The sequence below is a fragment of the Eptesicus fuscus genome, chromosome 6, assembly GCF_027574615.1.
Source record: "Eptesicus fuscus isolate TK198812 chromosome 6, DD_ASM_mEF_20220401, whole genome shotgun sequence".
Taxonomy (NCBI): Eukaryota; Metazoa; Chordata; class Mammalia; order Chiroptera; family Vespertilionidae; genus Eptesicus; species Eptesicus fuscus.
In genome coordinates this window covers 59450643-59475762 of record NC_072478.1, presented here as the reverse complement: position 1 = coordinate 59475762, position 25120 = coordinate 59450643, and the positions used below count along the sequence as shown (strand labels likewise).

The window sequence follows — 25120 nt, the reverse complement described above, 5'->3', positions numbered from 1 at the left end:
ACTTTCCTCCTACCCAAAGGTTATCTCCTTTCAAATGGTTATCCCTATGAAAGGTGCAGTTTCCTTTATACACAATTTTAATTTCCGAGTTTTATGTGTACATATACTTTACACATTCATTTTAGGGTGGTTCTTTGTATTTGCCCTTGACTGGAATCGAACCTGGGACCCTTCAGTCCACAGTCCGACCCTCTAAGGCTAAGGCTCAGTGTCCTTGTTTTAATTTACCATTAGTTCATTAGCAAATATTTCATGTTTTTTTGTGTATTTTGGTATGCTGTGAGGCCCTGAGAATACAAAGATGATAAATACGACACGGTCTCTGCCACCAAGTTGCTCAAAATCGAAATCAGAGACAGATGTGTACACCAAGCTTTGTGACAAGCAAAATACAGGGTGGGGCAAAAGTAGGCTTACCGTTGTGATTATATGAAACTGTATTATTGTATTATTATTTATTAATAATTTTACTTTCCATACGAACAACGGTAAACCTACTTTTGCCCCATTCTGTTATTAATCAAATAAAGCACCAGTGCTTTATTTGTCAGTGGCAGCACAGAGTGGAGAATGAGTAAGTTTGACAAGGTTAGAGAAGGCGTGGCAAGGAGAAAGCATAGTAGAAAACCATAGAGATATGAAACAACTTGTTATATTCCTAGAATTGTTAAGTAGTTTGATATTGCTGTAGGAACTCTTATACTTTTATGCTTTGCTGTGGTTACAGCACCAAGTCTTCATCTGTTTTCAAAAGATTTTTGAAGCTGTTACAGGGTTTTCTATCAAATTGTGGCGCCATTAAAAGGCTAGTTACACATTGGCATATGAACATATATAATGTAATATTTATGGGAGTTTGTATGAGAATATTTAGAAATGATCATTACTAATCTGATTAATAGGCTTACAGTTCTGTTAATTAACACTTATTGCCTACAGCAAACATGTCTGATAAAGAACTAAAGAAACTACGTAATAAACAAAGAAGAGCTCAAAAGAAAGCCCAGCTAGAGGAAGAGAAAAAAAATGCAGAAAAAGAAAAGCAGCAGAGAAATCAGAAAAAGAAGAAGGATGACGATGATGAGGAAATTGGAGGTCCAAAAGAAGAACTTATCCCTGAGAAACTGGCAAAGGTACTTGATACTAGTGTTTATAACACAATTGCGTGAAGTTTCATGACCAACTATTATCATTTTAAAGTATCTTAGTCAATCATTTTGTTACAGATTTGAGAGCAAAAAAATCAATTTTTCAATTTAGTCATCTTCCTTTTTTTCCTTGATCACTTTTCACGTTTAAAACTGATCCAGGGTAGTCTAGATCAGCGGTCGCCAACCTGTAGTCCACGGACCAGGAGGTCTGAAAGGTTGGCGACCGCTGGTCCAGATGGTGTAGTGGAAAATTTGGGCTTTTGAGTCATTTTGATCTGGGTCCACATATCAGTTCTTACACTTCACTGTGTGTCTAGGACCCTATGTCTAACCTCTCTGGTGTTTTTTTTCATCTGTAAAATGGGACTAGAAAAATTCTCTACTAGGAAAAGATGTTAGGGCTAGCGAAAATATATGTATAAAGAATATAGTGGCCCTAACTGGTTTGGCTCAGTGGATGGAGTGTCGGCCTGCGGACTGAAGGGTTCCAGGTTCGATTCCGGTCAAGGGCATGTGCCCTGGTTGCGGGCACATCCCCAGTGGGGGGTGTGCGGGAGGCGGCTGATCGATGTTTCTCTCTCATTGATGTTTCTAACTCTCTATCCCTCTCCCTTTCTCTCTGTAAAAAAAAAAATAAAATATATTAAAAAAATAAAAGAATATAGTGGCCGAAAACCGGTTTGGCTCAGTGGATAGAGCGTCGGCCTGCGGACTCAAGGGTCCCAGGTTCGATTCCGGTCAAGGGCATGTACCTTGGTTGCGGGCACATCCCCAGTAGGGGGTGTGCAAGAGGCAGCTGACCGATGTTTCTCTCTCATCGATGTTTCTAACTCTCTATCCCTCTCCCTTCCTCTCTGTAAAAAATCAATAAAATATATATTTTTAAAAAAAGAATGTAGTGTCTGTTATAAGTGGAAACATGCATGTTTTTATATCTGGGCAAGTTTTTTAAAAAATGTTTTTATTGATTTGTTTTTTAAGAAAGAAGAAGGGAGAGAGATAGAAACATTGATGAAAGAAAAACATCAATTGGCTGCCTCTTGCATGCCCCTTACCTTGGTAACAAGCCTGCAACCTGGGCATGTGCCCTGACTGGGAATCCAACAGGTGACCTCATGGTTCATGGGTCAACGCTCAACGACTGAGCCATACTGGCAAGATTTTATTTAGGGAATCACTTGTTAAAAAGTGAGTTTTATATGTGTATCTTTAACTAACCCATTTGTCAGTTTACAGTATTTCTTTATTGGACTTTGCTATTTATTTATTTACTGGAGGCCCAATGCATGAAATTCGTGCAAGAGTAGGCCTTCCTTCCCCCAGCTGCCGGCACTGGCTTCCCTTTGGCACCCGGGTCCTGGGCTTCCCTCGCAGCCCCGGCTTCGTCCGGAAGGTCATCTGGAAGGACGTCCGAAAGGACGTCTGGTCTAATTAGCATATTACTCTTTTATTATTATAGATTTTTAATATGAGGAAGGGAGAGGGAGATAGAAACATCAATGATGAGAGAGAATCATTGATCGGCTGCCTCCTGCATGCCCCTACTGGGGACTGAGCCCGAAACCTGGGCATGTGCCCTTGACCAGAATCGAACCTGGAACCCTTCATTCAGTCCACAGGCCAACGCTCTATCCATTGAGCCAAATCAGCCAGGGCTGGACTTTGCTATTTGAACCTAATATCTTAGCTGAAACTAAGATAAGCTATTCATTGTCACATGAGCCATTTTGATTAATAACATACCTATGCAGTTTCTCTTCTGGCCCTTGACATCCTCCTACTCCATGTAAAAATAATTGCATAATTTTTTATATTAAAAGCAATATAGTAATGAGGACATTGCCCTAGGGTTCAATTTTAGCCTTACTAGTAAGTAAAAATTCAAAAATTGTTGAATGCTTCAAAACTAAGGAAAATTATAATACCTAACAAATAGAGTTAGAAAATAGTTTTAGAATTATACCAGAGAAGATGGACAGTAATATAGCATTATTGCTATTTAAGCACTATATAGAAATCTAGCTTGGATTTCATAAATACATATTGACACCTTTTTAACGAATAATTGTATATATTCTAGGAAAAAAAGATGTTTTTTATTGTTTGGGGGAATTTATTTGAAGGGTATACTGGGAAGTAAGTAAACACAGAAAATTTTAGGCCTTTTAGGCTTTCACTGGCTTTGCTCAGTGGTTAGAGCATTGACCTACTCACCAGAGGGTCGCAGGTTCGATTCCAGTCAAGGGCTTGTACCTGTGTTGCAGGTCTGATCCCTGCCCTGGTGGGGGTGCGTGTGAGAGGCAACCAACCAATGGATGTGTCTCTCTCACAAAGATGTTTCTCCCCCCCTCCCCCCCTCTCTCTCTGACTCCCCCACCCCCCCCCGCATCTTCCTCCCCCTCCTTTCCACTTTTTATATCCTCACTCTCCCAGTGAGGATTTAAAAAGAAAAAAAGAAAGAAAATTGACCTTTTAGGCCTCATGGAGAGCTGCAAAATTATTCAGGGATAATCTCAACTGCCACTTTTATCCTCAGCTTACTTTACTACCATAACTGACTGCCTGCCACCATTATTCTTTCTACTTACTTTCTCTCTACCCCATGACTTTCCTTAATGACTTTTTTCTTTGTAACTCTTCACATCTTGCATTATAGGTCTTAAAGGAGAGGATCTATTTGGATTGAGTACCCCGCAAAGCAGAATTCTGTACCAGGCCTCCTTGTAGACTGTAGGGTTTTCCTTGTGTCAGGCCTGTTATGGCTAGTTTTGGACTAGATGTCAAGTTGTAATCTAATCTTGTAGAGTCTCAGAACAAAATAATGCCTACAGAATGTGCTTCATTTGTAAGAAGCCTAGTGGAATGGACCCAGTTTCATAGACCGTTCTTCAATATATACTATTCTTACCTGTTAGGCACATAGCACTCTCCCTATAATATCTGCCTCCAAGATGCCCCCCATCTAATACCAACCACATTTATCCATGTCCTCAATGTGGTGGCAGTGCCAGATTACACCAAGCTGTCACAACCAGAGCTGGCATTGTAGGCCACTTAAAAGCTCCTGGCATGTCTGGGCCTATGATCTCTATTTGCTTTTTTATGATCCTTTATTTCAGGATTCTTACTTCTGATAAATGGTAAGTTTAGTGTCTCCAGTTGAGGATGATATATATATATAACATAAATAAAAGCATTACTAGGTTAGTAATTCCTGTTAAGGAAAATAGGAAGAGGTTTAGTTAGTGAGTTTCATACTCAGTTAGTGGCATATAAGATCTAAAGTCTTGGTGGACACTGTGTTTCTTGTTTCTCCAAACTATCACGGGGCAGTCGTTGGTATTTATGAGTTCCCTCATGCACCGCCCCTCCCATGTTTCTCCTTGCCTTCAGCCAGGATTCATCTCAGCTGGATTTTTCTTCCCTATTGTGTGCGTACACACATTCCTTATCAGGGGTAATGAGTCCTTAGTATTCTGTCTGTATAGAATTTAATAGTTTTTAAACTTTTTGTTGTTATGCTGAGAATGTAGGGAGATATACTCCTGCACAACATATCTTAGTATTTTAACACAGATTAGATTTCAGGTTAGTTTGTAAATTAATATGATCAAAACTTTCCTTGCAAATAAATGTCTTACATTGCCCATCAATACAGTTATGTTCTACATTTAAGTAAATTCACATCTTCATGACTGAATGTAAATTCTTTTTGAGGCAAAAATGAGTATGAATAATGCTGGCCATTCCAGCCATTATTCCACTCAGTAAACATAGGGACCCCAACTGAGTCTGAGGTGATTTCGTTTAGTATAATGCTTGTATTTATTCAACTTCCCTATATTCCTTGTTTTCTTTTTTTTTTTTTTTTTTTATCCTCACCTGAGGATAAGTTTTTCATTGATTCTAGAGAGAGAGAGAGAGAGAGATTGAGAGAAAGAGAAATGTAATGTGAGAAAGAAACATTGATCGGTTGCCTCCCATATGTACCCTGAACAGCTCACGGGATGATGTTCTAGCAAACAGCCACATCGGCCAGGGATGTTTCTGTGTTTCAATAGCAACCATGTCTAAGTGATCCTCATTTCAGTGTATACCCTTAGAGTCATGAAAAGCTTGATGTAGACCCATGGCAATTTCCATTTCCAGTTCTTTTCCTTTCCTTGGTAGACATTTCTCCACTGTATACCACAAATTCCAACTCAGTAGAACTTAGAATCATGGGAATAAGAAATCAAATATTTACAAATGTGTGAGAAAGGTATACTTATGAGGGCCCCTATTTCCTCCTTTATTTCTTAGTATCTGTAGCTATTAGAGTGGTAGTACCATGTATTGATTTCTGGTTTAGAGGATGTATCCTTCAGAATAATGCCAACTGCTTTACATGCTGGTACAAGGCAACTCCCATAGATAACACTTCATTGCCTAACTTTATTTTTAAATGTTGTGAAATAATTTCCTTGGCCAGTTTGTGTTCATTTGGCAGGTGCATGTTGGGTGGATAGGGCGAATCCATATTCCAATGAGGATAAATTGTCACCGCTTCTATGATGAGAGAGGGCAAATATAGAACCCAGTTGTTCAGTGCTCTTCTGATGTATATGGTATTGCTCTACACTCTTACCCCAGTCTAAAGAGAATAGTCTTGTCTTACTATTCAGTTTAAGAGTATAACACTAGCACAGATATATAGTAAACATTATACCTGTCCAGTAATGATTACAAGTATGTAATTCATATGACATTTATATAATTTCTAAAAGGTGGTAGAAACAGAATTCTATAAATATAAATCTTTTCAAATGCCATCTCACCATTAGTATGGTATTTGAACAATATGGATTTCTATAGAATTTGTAGTGGAACAAAGCAAGACAGAATGGATATTATACTATTTTTTTTAATAGCTTGATTATACTCTCTTTGTTTGAGTTAAAAAACAATATTCACTCATTCTGTAATGATCTCTACAGTGTTTTTCTTACCCCTTTATCCTATTTCACGTATCCCTTCTTTTTTTCCTTAATGGTTATCTTCCCTGTTTCTCTTACTGTCTTTCCTTGGTTCTATTGTATTTTCTTCCTTACTTATTGGATAGTTCCTATCCAGAGGTAATATAATCTCTATGGTTAAAATCCATTGTAGAGTTCAAAAATCTCCCTTCTTTAGATTATGGGAATTTTATTTTATTTTTATTTTTATTTTTTAGATTATGGGAATTTTAATATGACAGTTATTCTTGGGTGAGCTATTTAAAAAATATATATTTTACTGATTTTTTACAGAGAAGAAGGGAAAGGGATAGAGCGTTAGAAACATCGATGAGAGAGAAACATTGATCAGTTGCCTCCTGCACACCCCCCACTAGGGACGTGCCCGCAACCAAGGTACATGCCCTTGACCAGAATTGAACCTGGAACCCTTCAGTCTGCAGGCCAACGCTCTATCCACTGAGCCAAACCAGTTAGGGCGAGCTATTTTTGTTTTAAAGTGTTTTTAATAGAAAGAGTAACATCACCCTCCTCTCCTCCCCACCCCCCCCCCCCCCCAACAAATCTTGTTTCCATTTGTATAATCTCTTTTATTTTTGTTAGGTTGAAACTCCATTGGAAGAAGCTATTAAATTTTTAACACCGTTGAAGAACTTGGTGAAGAACAAGATAGAAACTCATCTTTTTGCCTTTGAGATTTACTTTAGGAAAGGTAGGCAATTAGGATATAGTGGCCCTGATAACATTGATCACTGTATTTCTTAGATATAGTCTCTGAACTCCGATAGCTCACCACTGTTTGGCAATTGCTAGTTCAGCTTGCCTGCTATGCACAATATGTTGTGGGGAGGTACAAGGATACGATTATCTCTTCTGGAACATTAAAATCAATAATAAATGTACATGCATAACTAGGATTAGGGTCAGATATAGTAGCTCCTATGTGCGTCTGTGGATAAAAATTAGTTAAACATGTAGAGCTTAGAATGGTATCTGGTACACAGTAAGCATTAATAAATGTTAGCTATTGTTAAAAATAGAAGATGTGATGTATCTTGAGGTATATCTTGAAGAAGGATGGCTCCTATTTCTAAAAGAAAAGATGTGTAGAAGGGAAGAGGCTTTGTTAAGAAAACACAAGTGTGTGTAAATACGGTAATGTTGAGGTTGGCTATATTGCCTGAGCCAGGTAAAATATAAATGAGAGGTCTTGGTTGCCAAGTTTAGAATGCTTATACTCTATACTAGAGGCCCAGTGCACGAAATTCAAGGCGGGGGCCTAAACCAGCAGGCGGACATCCCTCTCGCAGTCTGGGACCCCTCACTCCTTATTGCCTGCCTGCTCACCGCTTCTTACCACTTGGCTTGCTGCTCCTTAGCATTGCCGTGGAGGTGGGAGAGGCTCCTGCCACCGCTGCTGCCCTCACCAGCCGTGAGCCTGGCTTCTGGCTGAGCGGCGCTCCCCCTGTGGGAGTGCACTGACTACCAGGGGGCAGCTCCTATGTTGAGCACCTGCCCCCTGGTGGTCAGTGTGCATCATAGTGACCGGTCGTTCTGGTTGTCCGCCATAATGGTCCCTTAGGCTTTAATTATATAGAAGATAGTAGATACTAAGAAGATTTTATGGTGTTGAATTGGTGTAATCCCAGTGGTTTATTGAAAAAGAAAATTTTATCACTAACACATTAAGCGTCCAGCCTGTTTTGTCTTCTGGATGGAAAGTATAGTGTCAGTCACGGGTGACTGACAGGGTGTTTAATGTGTTAAGGTGATGCATTTTGAAGGGAGAGAAACTGGTTAGTAAGATCCAATAGAAGGTTGTTTCCAAATAGTGTAACTGTCCTTCTAAAAAAGATTGAATAAAATGACACCTCTATAGAGTATCCATTAAAAATTATGTTTACCAAAAGTAATTTATAATGTTAGGGAAAGGTTGCCATATACCATTGTTTGAAAATAGGATACAAAACTAACTATAGCTTGATTTTCATTTTAATACTGGAAGCCCGGTGCATGAAATTCGTGCACTGGTGGAGGGGCGGGGAGGGTCCCTCAGCCAGCCTGCACCTTCTCGCAGTCCGGGAGCCGTCAGTTGGACATCCTTAGCGCTGCCGCGGAGGCAAGAGAGGCTCCCACCACCGCTGCTGCGCTCTCCAGCCATGAGCCCGGCTTCTGGCTGAGTGGTGCTCTCCCTGTGGGAGTGCACTGACCACCAGGGGGCAGCTCCTACGTTGAGTGTCTGCCCCCTGGTGGTCAGTGCATGTCATAGCGACTGGTCGTTCCGCTGTCAGGCCGAAACCGGCTCTCTGACATCCCTGAGGGGTCCCAGATTGCGAGAGGGTGCAGGCCAGGTTGAGGGACCCCACCAGTGCACGATTAGGGCTGGGGAGAGACGTGGGAGGTTGGCGAGCTGGGGAGGGACTGCAGGAGGGCCCCATTGCGTGTCTGGCCCATCTTGCTCAATCCCGATCAGCCGGACCCCAGCAGCAAGCTAACCTACCAGTTGGAGCATCTGCCCCTTGCTGGTCAGTGCACATCATAGTGACTGGTCAACTGTCTGCCCCCTGGTGGCCAGTGCACGTCATAGCAAGCTGTTAAGTGGCCTTAGCATATCATTAGCATATTACGCCTTGATTGGATGAACAGTCAACTGGATGACCGGACACTTAGCATATTAGGCTTTTATTATATAGGAAGATACAGGGGTATGTACAATAGAAAAGTGGCCAAGAAGAAATTGATAAAAGATAACAGATTATCTCAAGGTGGAATTTGAATGACTAAAATATGTTCTATATTTTCTATTTTCCACAATGATTATAACTAGAGGCCCAGTGCATGATTGAATCATGCACGTGTAGGGTCCCCTACACGCTTTTGCTTTCGATCACGGGGGAGCTGGGTGCCTGTCCGCTGGTGCACCAGGCCTTTCAGAAGCCTCCATCGCGGCAGAGGCTTCTGAAAGGCCTGGTGCCTGAGCGGACAGGCACCCAGCTCCCCCGCTTTTGATGGTCCGCGGTGGGACGTGAGCTTGCTGCCCCAGTGGCCCCTTCTGTGCCGCAGCACAGCCATGGCGCAGACGCTGAGCTCGCGCCGCCGCTGGCAACGCGAGCTCTGCGTCCCGCTGGCCCAATCGGCCACCACGGACACCCCGAGTCCCGCCCCCCTGCGCCTCCTGGCCAATCGCAGGCATAGCAAAGGTACGGTCAATTTGCATATTTGTCTATTAGGTAGGATTTGGAAACTAAGTTTAATAAATAGTCCAGTAATTTTAAACTTTTAACAGTTACTGCAACTCCCTTTAAACCAGTACTCTTAAATCAGTCCCAAAGTATAAAATGCAACAGTTGTTCTTAGAGTGGGGAAGGGCAATCTAAATTCCATTCACTTGGCTTCTTGGCTATGCTCTAACCTCTGAAGGGCTCTCAGCATTGACAGTCCACTGCAGGAGAGTGAAATGGGCCGTGACAAAGGGCATGGCAGTGCTTTTAGCTTTCTGAGTGTTGAGGGTAAGGGAAAATAAAATGTCAGAGAAGCCCGGGGTTTTGAATTTTGATATTTGGAGAATGGTACCAAATTAGGGAAGTCTTAACAAAGAGGTATTCATAGATGATAGAAGTGCAGTGAGTATTCTTCTGTGGATTTCCATTCAACAGGTTGAAGCACTGCTGAAGCCTGGGAACATGGGGGTGGGGGATGAGTGGGGAACAGCATAGATAGAAATTAGAACATCACTGAAAACTCTACCTTTCAGGGGAAAGAAGAGCCAGGGATTGACAGGAGAGAACAGTCAGGTAGGAAGCAAACCATCACACATGTGAGGAAACTTAAGAAAGGAGATGGTTTTAAGCATATAAACAATGATTTTTTTAAAAATATTTTTTTATTGATTTCAGAGAGGAAGGGAGAGGGAGAGAGAGAGAAGCATCAATGATGAGAGAGAATTATCAATTGGCTGTCTCCTGTATGCCCCCTACTAGAGATTGAGCCCGTAACCGGGGCACGTGCCCTTGACTGGAATTGAACTTGGGACCCTTCAGTCTACAGGCTGACGTTCTATCCACTGAGCCAAACCAGCTAGGCTCAGTGATGTTTTTTATGTAGTGAGGAAAATCCCTTTATTTTGATTAAAGGATGTTAGGAAATGAAATGGCTTCAGATCTGTTTCCGTTGAAGTTTGAATCATATTATATAAGCTTCTTAGTAAATTGTTCTGAAAGTGAAGAATCTCTTTGAAATGGACTTGTTTATATGGCATTAGTTCAAATATTGTTAAGTGCTATCTAAATTTTTTGTACTTCATAAAACCTTTTTTCTTAAAGAATGTTGTATGGAAAATAGTAGCTAATGTTGCTAATCTGAGGAAATCATTGGATTCAGTTGTATGTTTAGTAGATCAGATGTGATTGACTGTAAATTAGTTTTTCTATTTGTAAGGTCTTAGATCTCCAAAAGAAGGCATCTTATTTTAGCAAATGATAAAACTATATCTCACTTTTTCTTTTTATAGAAAAGTTTCTTTTGATGCTACAATCAGTAAAGAGGGCGTTTGCTATTGATTCTAGTCATCCCTGGCTTCATGAGTGTATGATTCGACTCTTTAGTACTGGTATGTTTTTGTTTTCCATTTCTGAAATATTTGTGACTGTGTAAGTGATCTGTACAAGTTTACCATCATAAACAATCATTTTAAAACTGTTGCATGTTAAATTAGCTGAGGCCAAAGCAAGGTTCTTGTCTTTGTTTGAAGGTCTTTATTTCTTAATGCTAAGAAAATGTTACCTAATTTTGACAGAATTGTTCAGTTCAGGTATTTGTTAATTACCTTTGTTTCTGTTTGTAAAAGGTTACATGTAAATTGAAGATTTGAATCATATGTTATTATATAAGCTTCTTAGTAAATTGTTCTGAAATTTAAGAATCTCTTTGAAATGGACTTGTTATCTCCTTATGTACCTGTCTTTAGCACAGTTAAGTCATATAATTTTTTGTTATTAAATATGTATAGGTTAAAAAGACCTTTAAAACAATCGTCATACTTTTCAAATATTTTGATAAGATTTCATACATTAGTTTTAATGTGAAGTAAAACTACAGAATTTTAGAGAATGAAAGATGGAATTTTATGCTAATTATTTCATTTTACATTTGAGAAATTTGGGACCCCTAAAGATATTAAATTACTTATTCAAGGTAACAGATAATCAGTAATGAGGCAGGGATGATAGCCCAGGTCTTCATATTCTATCTACTACAAGAGCTTTATTTATTTATTTATTTAAAAATTTTTTTTTTTTACAAGAGCTTTAAATGTAGATAAAGCACTCCTGTAGTCCAGTAGTGCTGTTTTGGTTTTTTAAGTGATTGGAGAAGGAGAAATGGAATTTTTTCTAGAACAACCTGCAGAATTTAGAAATACTATTAGTTATCTCATTGCTTAACTCTTTGCACTCGCTTGCTTTTTTCTCGATTCCTTTATTCTACTTGGGATTTAATTTTTTAAATACCCCAGATTTTACAAAGCATGGAAGTAGAATAAAAAACTGGAGTTTCTTTTCATACAAACTTATTTATTTGGATTTTTTTATATTTCAAATTATTGATACATTCAAAGAGTAATTTTAATCTTGACATCCGAGTGCAAAAGGTTAAATACTCAAGCTCATATAAATCCATTCATTATATAAAATAATGAGATTAAACTAGGCATTTTAATCGTTGTTTTGAAAATTGCTAAATTGTCCCAATTAAGAACATTGTTTTGTCTTCAGAGAAAAGGTAAAGCCTTATTTAAATTACTAGAGGCTTGGTGCATGGATTCGTGCACCAGTGGGGTCCCTTGGCCTTGCCTGCGCCCTCTCGCAATCTGGGACCCCTCGAGGGATGTCGGACGCCAGTTTCATCCCGAATCCGTGCACCAGGCCTCTAGTATGCATATAAGATCTTTGGTTAATTTCTTCCCGCCCTCCTCCCTGCCCCTTTCCCTCTGAGAGTCATCAGTCTGTTCCATGTTTCCATTGGTGTGTGTTGAGCGTCTGCCCCCTGGTGGTCAGTGCGCATCATAGCTACCAATCAAATGGCTGAGTGGTTGTTCGGTCACTTAGGCTTTTATATATATAGAATAGGTATTTATGCTTGTCAAAGAAATGATTCCTGTGATAGAAATGGAATCATAGAAATGTTTTTCCTTAATCTTTTTAAATTCAGAAAGTAGTAAATAATATACCACATTATATAAAATAGAAGAAGGAATTGCTGTTTTTAGAGAAAATTAAGAAGTTTCATTTTGGTCTTTTTTTTTTTTTTGTATTAAAAAACTTTGAAATCATTAATCAGAAAATTAAGTCTAGAGATAACCGATCCATTCTTGATTAGGATGGAATGCACTTAACCTATTTTCAAAAGTAACATACACGCTTTATTGGGGGGTTTTTTTTTGGTTAATCCTCACCTGAGGATAATTTTTCCCTTAGATTTTTGGAGAAATTAGAGCGGGGGAGAGAAACATTGATGTGAGAGACACATCGACTAGTTGGCTCCTGCACTGCTCCAACCAGGGCGGGAGATGGAGCCTGTAACACCGGTACTGGGCCCTTGACCAGGAATCAAACCCAAGACCCTTTGGTGCATGGGCCAATGCTCCAACCACTGAGCAACACCCACCAGGGTCACACTTTGTTTTTACATAATCAACTCTTTCCTGAAAGGCAGTAAAATTATACATAAGTGCCATGGAGTTAGAGACGTTCCTTTAAATATGAATTAAAAGTGGCATTTCTAAATGTTTTTGCTTTTAATGAGTGTGTGGATTGTGACTGTTTTCTTGCAACAGTTATTTCAGAAAATTAAAATGTATGTTAGCTATTGCCATTTCTCCAGGTGTTCAGCTGACATTGAGGTTTACAAAGAGATCCTTATTTTGACTAAATTTTAATACAGAAAGCAGTGATAATTTGTATTGATAAAGATGCACTATCTTCAAAAAGCCTTCAAGAAGTTGGGGAGACTGCTTAATAACTTTGATAAGAATAGGTGTGTACTTAAACAGAGAGACCCAAAATTGGGGCAACTTTGTTATATCCCTTTAAATCAAGTTGAAAGTACAGCCATAATGGCAGTAAAGCTAAATTCTTTAACGAGTAGCTCCTATATTTGAACCACCCAGTTCTATAGAATGATAGGAGAAATGCTGTTTAACCAACAAAGGGCATATCAATCAATTATTCAGTTACTTATTATGTGTAGAATATTTTACTTAAATATTTACTACTCAAGAGTTCAGTGTATTTTAAATTTAGGGTAGTGGCCCATTTTTGAGACAATGAAAGCAATGTAGGGCTCATTACCAGCATTTAAAAACCTACAATAAAAAATAAAGTAGAAAATATCAGTCTGTGTTGCACAAAGTAAGTGATTAGTATTCTATGAAACTTTAGCTTCACATAATTTGTGTATATAGGATACATACTCATTGGAGTACAAATACTTGGTTATAGGCAAAGTTTGAAAGCCACCACCATAGTTCTTAACCAAAGAAAAATCTATTTATGTTTTTCATCTATGACAAAAATAGTAACTATAATTTATTGAATAGTATATAATTAGCTCTTTTGAATTTAGCCTTTCCTTCCTGTGATCATTCTAGGTTGGATATCACTTCAATTTTATAGACTAACAAATAGGTTCAGAACCCTGGTCAGTGTATCTCAGGATTTAGAATGTTGGTTTGAGGACTGGAAGGTGCAAGTTCGATCCTACCTGTGTTGCAGGTGTGATACCCAGCCCTGTTCAGGGTGCATGCAGGAGGCAAACAATGGATGTCTCGTACTCTCTCTTTCCCTTTCCCCCCTCCCCTCCACTCTTTTAAAAATCAATGGAAAAAATATCCTCTGGTGAGGATTAACAAGACAAAACAGCCGAAACAGGTTTGGCTCAGTGGATAGAGCATCGGCCTGCGGACTCAAGGGTCCCGGGTTCGATTCCGGTCAAGGGCATGTACCTTGGTTGCGGGCACATCCCCAGTAGGGGGTGTGCAAGAGGCAGCTGGTCGATGTTTCTCTCTCATCGATGTTTCTAACTCTCTATCCCTCTCTCTTCCTCTCTGTAAAAAATCAATAAAATATATTTAAAAAAAAAACAAGACAAAACAGAAATAGGTTCAGAGAGGTTATGATTTGTCTAAACCTAGGTACATACCCAGGTCTGTCTGGCTCAAAGATCCAGATTGTCTCTCTGTACGAAAATAGTACAGGTGAACCTTGTTTTATTGTGCTTTGCTTTATTAGCCTTTGCAAATACTGGGTTGGGTTTTTGTTGTTTGTTTTTTAGAGAGGATGGGATAGGGAGGGAGGGAGAAACATCAATGATGAGAGAGAATCATTGATCGGCTGCCTCCTGCATGCCCCACACCAGGGATTGAGCCTGCAACCCGGGCATATGCACTGACCAGGAATCAAACCGTGACCTCCTGGTTCATAGGTCAACTCTCAACCACCGAGCCACACCCAGCTAGGCATTATATACTGCATTTTATTAAAAGTTAAAAGTTGAGCAAGTCTGTCAGTACCATTTTTGCAACAGGCTCAGATGATGGTTAGAATTTTTTATTTTTTTTTAATTTTTATTTTATTTTTAAAATATATTTTATTGATTTTTTACAGAGGAAGGGAGAGGGATAGAGAGCAAGAAACATCGATGAGAGAGAAACATCGACCAGCTGCCTCCTGCACACCCCCCACCAGGGATGTGCCCGCAACCAATGTACATGCCCTTGACCGGAATCGAACCTGGGACCCTTCAGTCCACAGACCGACGCTCTATCCACTGAGCCAAACCGGTTTCGGCTAGGATTTTTTAGCAATATAATTTTTAAATTAAGAATTACTTTTTTTTTTTTAGACACAATGCTTTTGCACACTTAATAACTATAGTATAATATAAACATAACTTTTATATGTACTGGGAAACCAAAAAATTTGTGTGACTTGCTTTATTGTGATACTCACTTTATTGCAATGGTCTGGAACCAAACTTGAGATATTGCTGAGGTATGCCTGCAAGGAAACAAAGCATAACTAGGATACAGTCCAGAGAGCCCGTGGGGGTCAGCTTTTCTTTCTCCAAATCCCAAGACCTGGGAATGTCTGCATGTATTCATTACAGGAAAATACTTTGGTGGTCCTTTGGATTTTATTCTATAGTGATAGCTCAGTTCACATAGCCCCTGAAAATAAAGGTTAATGAAATCAACCATGTTTTCTTATAACACCGGTAAGTTTGTAATGCCTTACTCAGTTGTAGAATAAGATGGAGATGGGGAGGAAAATTCTGTTGTTTTCACCACCGCTATTTGCTGTGACATTATTTACCAGGTAGGTGCCATCAAGCCTCTGCTTTGCAGACTCCCTGTAAAGTTAATGGGGCAGCACGTAGGAGTTTTTAAGGCTGTGGAACTACATCTTTTATCATCTATTTTGCTTTCTGTTCTTTTCTGGGAATGAATCATTTGTCAATGAAATGTCTTTGATGACACATAAATTTGAAATTCTTTAAATTTATATAGGTAAGCTCTTTAAATGTTGAATTGTCTTTAGATTTGTTTTAACTCCTACAAACTTTATCAGACTTTCTACTTGCTAATAGTTTGTTTTTAATTTGTTCAGCAGTGTGTGACAGTAAAGATTTACCTGATGCAGTTAGAACAGTATTAAAACAAGAAATGAATCGTCTTTTTGGAGCAACGAATCCAAAGAATTTTAATGAGACTTTTCTGAAAAGGAATTCTGATTCATTGCCACACAGATTATCAGGTAATCACTTTATTTTGTCCTTATCATGGCTGCCTAATACAACTTCATTTTTCATTTTAATGGATCAATGACGTTACACATTTTTCACGTGGAAGAGGCAATGTGTATATGTCACATTTTAATCCATGAAAACAGGCAACTTATATACGCTTCCTATATAATTTTAAATTTCCTAGACAAAATTATGACTATGAATCAAGGTCAGTAGTTTCTCCTGGCTCAGCATAGGCATTATAGAAAAGCAAGTATAACTGAATTTAGCTATAAATTACATACAATGAAGGAGAAACTTTCTACTTCTTTCTCCCATCAGAGTACTCTTAAAATTCACTTGGATGTTACCATCATCCTCCATTTCTCATGTGTATGTAAGACAGCAAACTTGACAGTGCTAACCTGAAACCATCCCACAAGCAAGGGTCATCTGACAAGAGTCTGTGCTAGCAAGCTAAATTCTGGGCAAGATGGGATTGTGTGGCTGGTGATTTAGTAGGGTGCTTTAAAAATACCTGGCTAAAGCCCTAGCCGGTTTGGCTCAGTGGATAGAGCGTCGGCCCGTGGACCAAAAGGTCCCAGGTTCCATTCCGGTCAAGGGCAGGTACCTTGGTTGCAGGCTCCTCCTGGCCCAGGCCCTGGTCGGGGCTCATGCAGGAGGCCTCCAATTGATGTGTTTCTCTCATATTGATGTTTCTCTCTTCCACTCTCCCTAAAAATCAATGGGAAAAATATCCTCGGGTGAGTATTAACAAAAATAAAAATCTGGCTAAGAAACCCAGCAGCTTTGTATGCCTTTGTGGACTTCTCAATTCAGATTTTTGGCTCATATCGTCAAGGTTAGGTATTCTCCTAAACCCCAAATTATGCTCATTTTTGAAAGAAAACTATCCAGGGTCTTGCCACACAAAGACAAATATTATTAGAATATTTGCATTTCTTCATAGTCTCTCTTACCTTAAACATTCTTTTTTAAAAATTTTTATTGTTGACTGTTACAGATGTCCCTCATTTCCCCGTCCCTTTGCCTCCCTCCATCTTGCCCCTGCCCCTCCTAGGCCTTTACCTTCTAGTTAGGCTATTTCTGGTCTACCCTCAGAATTTTTTAAAAAATGACACGGTTTCAAATGGCTATTCTTATTTTTCTAATAAAGTGCCACACTTTGTGCACATATGCCTTGCATTTTATATTTGAATGCATGGAGGTTAAGATGCTGGTTTTACTTTGAAATAAAACAAATTTTTGTTTTTCTTCTCATTTAGCTGCCAAAATGGTATATTATTTAGATCCTTCTAGTCAGAAGCGAGCTATAGAGTTGGCAACAACACTTGATGAATCCCTCATTAACAGAAACCTCCAGGTAAAGAGTTTTTTATAACCTCTCTGTATGAGTACCTGACTACTTTTTGTTCCTCTTTTCATCAAGAGAACAGTTGTCACAAATAATATTTTTGTTATTTATGCATTCAAACTATTATGAATCCATGTCAGAAAGTTACCTTATCTTAAATTTATTTATTATTGTGTGTTTGTGCACACATGCATAGTTGAGTACTTGTCATTTAATAACTAGTTTCACATCTGTTACAATTTTTTTTAGAAAAATGTTTTAGTAAAATCATATATACATTTCAGAGTTAATTTTGGATTTCAGTTCATATCTCACATTTCTGAGCAAGCAGTGGTTTCAATGAAGATTCTGACATGTTTGAAATGTATTTACCACGGGTTGAATTTATATGCTCATTTTATAGCTTGTAATATAACATGGGATTAAGTAGAGTGAAAGAATACGGGTATGCTGCAAAATACAGATTGTAGTTTAAAAGCAAAGGACAGCTACTTTGTGTGATGAGCAGCCAGATTTTTAAGAAAGCACTTGCTGAAAGAGTTAAATATTTTCCTTTAATAGCAAATGAAAGAATATCTTTAAGGGAAAAATTACACTCCTTGGTTGCTAATTAATGCAGCATTTAGATCAGAGCATTTCTAGACTGGCAAGGTTTATAGGATATTATATATCTGGAAACTACATAGTGTTTTCCAAGTGGGAAGATGAAAGAAAACATGAGAACTGCAAGTCAACACATATCATTTAGAAATAGAAGAAGCAGATGTACTTAGGGGTTTGGTTGGAAGAATTATCACTTTTCATGAACACATTTTGTTTTTGCATATATGCCCTTTGTGTTTGAGATGCTCTTTCCTGCTTAGTTATTGGACACATCTTAAGGTTCTTTTTAGTTTGAATACAAGGTTGAAAAGCAGTGTTTGATTTTGCCAACTGGCTCTTAGCCTCCAAAAATATTAAAAGGCTTAAGTGCATTAATTGATCTTGGCAAGTGAATTTTGACATATACAGGGCCAAGCTAGGCCGAGTCAAGGTTGTTGTTAGGATTCAGCACTTGCTGAAAGTGAGCGTCTCTTTAAATGTAGCACTCTATACACCTTGCTTCCCAACCTTAGTCCTGGCCCTGCTTAAACATTCATCCTTTATATAAACCCTGCAATTCTGAAGAAACTAATTCTAATGGAATATATATGTGGGAGGAAATGCTTTTATTTATCTTAAATATGGCCTCTTATTTAGAAGTCTGTTAATAAAAAAATTCAGATTCACAGTAAAAACTTTTCTTTGGAAAAGTTATAACATGACCTTTTTTCTTTCTTTAGACCTGTATGGAGGTATTAGAAGCCTTGTGTGACGGTAGCCTAGGAGACTGTAAAGAAGCTGCTGACGTTTATAGAGCAAATTGTCATAAGCTTTTCCCTTATGCTTTGGCTTTTATGCCTCCTGGATATGAAGAGGATATGAAGATCACAGTTAATGGAGATAGTTCTGCAGAAACTGAAGAACTGGCCAATGAAATTTGAACATCATTAAACAAGCAAATGGAATGACTTTGGACCATATCTAGTATATAATATTTTTGTCACGCACCTGCTGCATTGCTCTTAAGCAGAATGAGAAGAGTAAATGTTCTTGCCTTCAAATAGTGTTTTAAGTTTTTTATCCTGCTGAGAAAGTATATATAAAATACCTAACATATTACAGGATATAGGTTCAGTTTCTTAAAAAATTAAAAGCTGCTAAAATTGAGGGGTTAAAAAAAAGAGAGACCTATCTTCTTCCTACCTACCTACCCATGTTTTTAAACTAATTTATATAAAATCTGGAGGCTGTTACAGCTAACAAAGCAGGTGTGTGGCAGAAATATTACTTTAAATTTGTCTTGTGAGATTTTACTATATCTCAGACAGCATAAATGCTGTTTTAGCACTGGATTCTTTCACTGAGCACAAAGAGTTGTTGGGGCTTTAGCATCTGACTGGTTTTGTTATGGGGTTGATTCTGGCTATAGGAAGTATGCAAATGTGAATCACTATTTACAGAGAAACCTACAACAGATGCTTGATGTTGTAGAAGCTGGGACATATAGATACCAAGCAGAATTCTAAGAAACCTAGAGGGTGTTCAATACGCTTGTGTTTCCAAAATTCACTGTACATGATCAGTTTGGCGTTCTTGTACCACAGTTTTTTTAACTGAAGATACCAGTTGGAACAATCAATTTTAACTAAAACTTGAAGAACTAAAATAACAATGCAAACCTTTCAGCATTGTTTTGGCCAAACTTGTTAAAACTGTAATGCAAGAACCAAATGCACTGTGATATGGCACCAACTAATTAGCAAGCATGAATTTTTTCACCCAGAGTGAAAAAAGGAAATCTACCATGGCTTGAAGTTAAAGAGCAGAACTCCTGACTACCATTCTATGACTGATCAAGAGACTAATAGTTAAAAAACCTCAGCAGGCCTTGTTCACGATATGCAGAAAAAAAGTGCTGCAGTTTAGATACCTCTGGAATTTTTCCACAGTGTCACAGGTTTGTAATACTTGAAGCCCTACATTTCTAAGAATATATTTCTTGCTCAGTTGTTTCAGGCAAGCCCAAGACTTTGTAATTTTTAAAGGGCCCAAGATTTTTTTTTCAATAACAGACCAGCTTCTTTTTCCTGCAGTTACAGATGTAATTTCCTTTTTGTTGTCAAAATGAGGTACCAAATATGATGCAATAAATTGTTTTGAAAAACAGTTGTGTGAATATTTCAACTAATCTGTGTTGGGCTTCTGTGAAAATATACAGGTGGAAACAGAGGTTGCAAGCCAGAGGCACTGTAGTATGCTGAAAGGCTAGTGCAGACGGGAGCTCTGCAGAATGGCCTAGTGCTGGTGTCAGGGAGTTCCGCAGTGCAGGTGCAGGGCCGATCCAGCAGACTTCACTGAGGGCTGGGATGGCCGCAGGTACTATGAATGCAATTTGTAATTAATAATTTGAAAGGAAAACAACTGTTATTTTGATTGAGGAAATGAGCCTTAATATGTTAAATCTATACACTGAGAACCAGCCTCCGACCCAAGGTTCTCACTGTATTTGCAAGATCTGAGCAAATAAGATTAAGTGAATCAGTTGTATGTGTAATTGGTCTTTTTTCCGTACTGTTACGGAAAGTTTATTCTAAAGGGAATTTTTAGAAGACCTGATACTTCCACTGATTGGACAGTTGTGCTAAACTCAACCTTTCATAGTACATTCCTGCATTCCACATCCCAGTCTAATAATTCAGTGATGTAAAGGAAAGTACAAACTGAATTCGAGTGCTTTGTTATGTTTTATTAACTGGCCCTGTCTCAGGAACATCTTAATAGATGGCAAAAAACGCCAACATTTTTTTTCAACTGTGAGTGGCAGCTGAAGTTCTTACTGTTGGGAAAGAACACTAGTGCTACCTCTGCCACTAATGAGGTGATTGGAGGAGGCACCAGCCATATGATAGGGGGTGTATGTGAATTATGTTTAAACTCTACTGTATATTGAAATGGAATTATATTTGTTTTGACAATGTTGAAATGATGTAGATTGTCTTAGAATGAATATTCATAAGTACTCAACTCTCGATGCAGATGCCACCGGTGAGGAGTTAAATTCCTAATACATATATTGTAATTCCAACCCAGTTTTACTGGAACTATTGAATAAATATTTTCTTTCAGGTTTACTTGATAGTGGATACATTGTCTGGTGTTAGGGGACCTTGACAGGGTCCATTTTATGTCCAGACATCACCCCTAAAACATTGTACTGTACTATTTTGCCCTGAGTAGTATCAATGGGGTCATCTCATTTGCCTCATTTACTCTATTTAAATTCCAAATGATACTGTGTGGGGGTGGGGGGAACATGGTTAGAAAAACAAGTGGAAAAGAGAATGCAGTGATGTTATAATCTAAACAAGTGCCTTATGTTTATTGCTAAGAACTGGTGTTATCAACCCTTTTGAGAAGAAAGGGTCCCTTGACCTGTATGAACATAGGAAAGTAAAGTTCTTTTTGTTTTTCTTCATATTTACTACTCTTGTCATTTCTCATTTAAAAATTAAAGTCTGAGTAGGTTAGTTTCCTCAACTTTAGATAGTTGCATCATACTTTTTCTGTATCTGTTATGCACAAGAATAAAGTGTGATCTTTAATAGCATGACTAAAAGTAGACCCAGCATTAGTGAATAGCTTTTCCATGGATTGTACGGGCCCTTGTTTTTCACGGTGTGTTGCTGTTTGTCTTCCATGGTGTGTTGTGTTAGAGCTATGAAATGAAAGCTGTGTTGATCAGAAGAGACCAGGGAAGTGTGGTCTAGATTCAGGTAGGTTGTGATAAATTCAGGGAAGTCTCTTCTGCACAATATTCTAGTTGCCATGTGTAGCATCTGTTTAGAAAAAAGTAATAAGTATTAGATTTTCTTACAAGATACGTATATCCTTGTCTTAGTAATTACCAGCCTTAAATTTTGAAATTACTCGAGAATTCCAAGAAAGACTGACCTTTCAGATGGAAGATAGTCTTATTCTGGCTCATGCTCCACTTCTTTAAGTTATAGACAGGGTTTCTTGATACCATTCTAGATCTAAACTTCACCTATCCACTGCCAAAACAAAGTCCTAGGAAATGGCTATGTTGCACCATAAGAAGCTGAAAACAAGTTTTTGATGATTGGAAAGCTCACAACTTGTAGCAATAAAACACTTTGGAAAATGTTATTCTTTATTGAATTGTACTTTGACCTTTCAGTATGTGACCTTCAAGAGGGAGGTTGAAATAAAGTATTGGTAGTATACAGGAGGTTGTGAGGAGAAGAATGCTCTTACTTTGATAAAACAGAAAAATTAGACATGCTCTAGATCAGTGATGGCGAATCTGTGACACGCGTGTCAGCACTGACATGCGTAGCCATTTCTAATGACACGCGGCCGCATGCTGAGGATGAAACATTTGCGACTAGAGTCTTGGAGTTAGTTTTTTCCTCAAAGTGACACACTACCCGAGTTATGCTCAGTTTTTTGGCGAAGTTTGACACACCAAGCTCAAAAGGTTGCCCATCACTGCTCTAGATTATACAGCCTACTTAACACTGCTACCTCCTTAGAGGGACATACCCCTCTTATGCTACAATAATGGGCAGAGGAAAGGGAGCAGTATGGTGTAGGAAAGAGGACCTAAAGGTTTCCAGCCTCTCAGTTTATCCAGTTGCCTTTGAAGTGATGCCATCTTGGAATTGTAGCAAGAAAAAAAATTGGTACTATTTAAATGAAAACTTTACTAAATTGTTGATTATAGGCAAGCTTGGCATCTTAATCTTTAGTGCTCTTTATAGAGTTCTATTTGCCAAAAACAATATAGGCTTTGTTTCAAGGCTGCTTCTAACAGTAAAGTTGATACTTGGCTCTCTAATAAGACTAGTGTACTTCTTATATTTTTATACCAGGCTTTTCTTTGTGTCTACGTTAAGGGCCGATTATTTCATACAAATGGTATAACTTCCTAATTGAAAAATTGATGGTGATGAATAATGATGGAAATTTTTAAAAATATATATTTTATTGATTTTTTACAGAGAGGAAGGGAGAGGGATAGAGAGCTAGAAACATCGATGAGAGAGAAACATCGACCAGCTGCCTCCTGCACACCCCCTACCGGGGATGTGCCCGCAACCAAGGTACATGCCCTTGACCGGAATCAAACCTGGGACCTTTCAGTCTGCAGGCTGACGCTCTATCCACTGAGCCAAACCGGTTTCGGCATTGATGGAAATTTTTTAATCTGTTATACAAAGATTTCTGCTGTTGCTGAATCTTCAACTTGGCCTCAATAAATACAAATTATTGTCTCCTTTAGAAACAACATAGGCGTGAAGAGTTTGTTGGAATATGTTCTGGATCCCATGGTTTGCATTGAGTCAATCATTACACTTGCCTGATCACCTGTACTTTGTGTAACAAACAAGAAGCCCCTCCATGTCATTCTATGGCTATTTTTACAAACAATTATGGTTTCCTAACATTGGGCTTTCATAAACTTGCCACTAGTTTACTTTGCTCTGTAAGTTTACTGGGTCCATTTTCTAGTGCTTAATGTCTCATTGCAAGTAGGATAGGGTTTTCTATCCAAAACTCTGGTGTTTCTTCATTAATGATGAATAACTAGTTTAGCTACCATCTCCCATATTGTGAACTACCTTTTTGCCTTCAAGGAGTCATATTGCTGGTTGATTACTTTCCAAATGAAAAGGGGGCCATTTATAACAGATCTGTCTCCTGATCCTTTAAGTTCTGAACTGTGGAATACTAAATACTAATTCTTCCCTTTATTAACAGTAAAAAAAATTACTATGCATTAATAAAAATAATAGAAGCATTCAGAAACACATTGAGCTAGCATTGTTACACTGTTTACATTATTTGCTCTGATGTTCATTGAAAAGGACAGAAAAATAAGCCAACTGCTTCACTTGTATTTTTTTTATAACTTAAAAATTTTACTTTTAAGAGCCTACTTGTTATTTCAAGCATTCAGTTTCACAGCATTTTTCTGACAAATGTCTAATTATAATATGAAGTTAAATGATTAATACTTTGGTTCAGACTCATGTAAATCCATTTCTAATGTAATGTATGAAATTTCAGGATTTACACTGGGTACATTTTAGTATAAAGGTATAGAGACTAGGAAAATACATAGTGGATATTCAAATTCTTGTTAAATTTGCTGTAAATATTAATATTACTCTACAGATTGTAGAAAATAGCAATAAAGTACTATTAACTTTCAGGTCACCTGTAAAGGCTCACAAATTTTTTTATCCCTTACGTGTTGAAGTATTCCCATTTATCTTCCCCTTGTCCCTCTCTGTTGGGCTCTAGGAATTTCTTCAAAATAACAGATTCATTATATTTAGGTGGAATGGATTTCTCACATCTAATTGTGGGGGTTTTTCCCTATAGTTTATCATGAATGGTTATGACTGGCCTTGTAAGAAGCAGATGACTGGAAGACCATCCTCTAACTTTTCTTAGTTGCCTGTTCATTGTGGCATATAGTTGGCAGTGAATCTATTCATCCTTCATGTCTTTGGCAACCAACCACCCAAATAACATGTTCAGTGGAATTAAGTTACTACAAAGGTTGTCACTCAGTACTTGTTTCTCATCTTTCAAACAATATGAGGACGTTACACACCAGCTACTTGGAGGGCTCTGTTTTCTACAGCCTAGTATCTACTTTTAATCATGACAGAAAGGAGACACTAGGTAGGGATCTACAGAGGTTACTTCTAGATACAATCTACAGTCAGTGTTCATAACTAGTTGCTGTGCTCCACCATTGTCTATTTAAGATAGACAGTTGAGTCCTCTTAAGTCAGACAACCTTGGTTGTGTATTAGAACCCCAGGGGAACTATTCTAAAAAACCTCGATGCCCAGGTCTATCCACAAAGATTCTGATTTAAATGACCTGGAGTCAGGCCTGGGTATTGGTGCTTCTTTCTTTAGAATGACTACTACAGTCATTCTAAGGTGCATCTGAAGTTGAGAATCAATTTGTTTGCTTAGGAAGAAGTTTAAAACATAGTATTGGGTTTTTTTCCTCAAAGAGATCACAGAGGCAAACAACTATGTAAGTGAAAAGTAACGTTCCCCCACTTAAGGAAAATAACTTGTATTTGAATTTTCTGTCAAGAGCAGCTGGTTAGTTTTAAAGTCCATGCTTTTCCTTACTTAAATCACCTCTTCAAGGTTCTGTTAGATATCATGGTAACTTGTCTCCTGAAACAA

At 38.3% G+C, this 25120-nt stretch overlaps 1 protein-coding gene across 2 annotated transcripts in view; it reads left to right on the top strand.

The window, feature by feature from the left end:
• Window positions 1–20048, top strand: part of NAA15 (N-alpha-acetyltransferase 15, NatA auxiliary subunit) — a 73094-nt gene extending 53046 nt beyond the window's left edge. The window contains exons 15-20 of one of the 2 annotated variants that reach the window (XM_054717720.1): window positions 940–1133; window positions 6749–6857; window positions 10656–10754; window positions 15811–15954; window positions 17212–17309; window positions 18623–20048. In XM_054717720.1, the coding sequence (XP_054573695.1) occupies window positions 940–1133; window positions 6749–6857; window positions 10656–10754; window positions 15811–15954; window positions 17212–17309; window positions 18623–18823 (845 nt within the window). In that variant the 3' untranslated portion in view covers window positions 18824–20048. Of the gene's footprint in view, window positions 1–939; window positions 1134–6748; window positions 6858–10655; window positions 10755–15807; window positions 15955–17211; window positions 17310–18622 lie in introns of both variants that reach the window. The other variant, XM_054717719.1, reaches the window with a different exon arrangement.
• Window positions 20049–25120: the final 5072 nt, after the last annotated feature.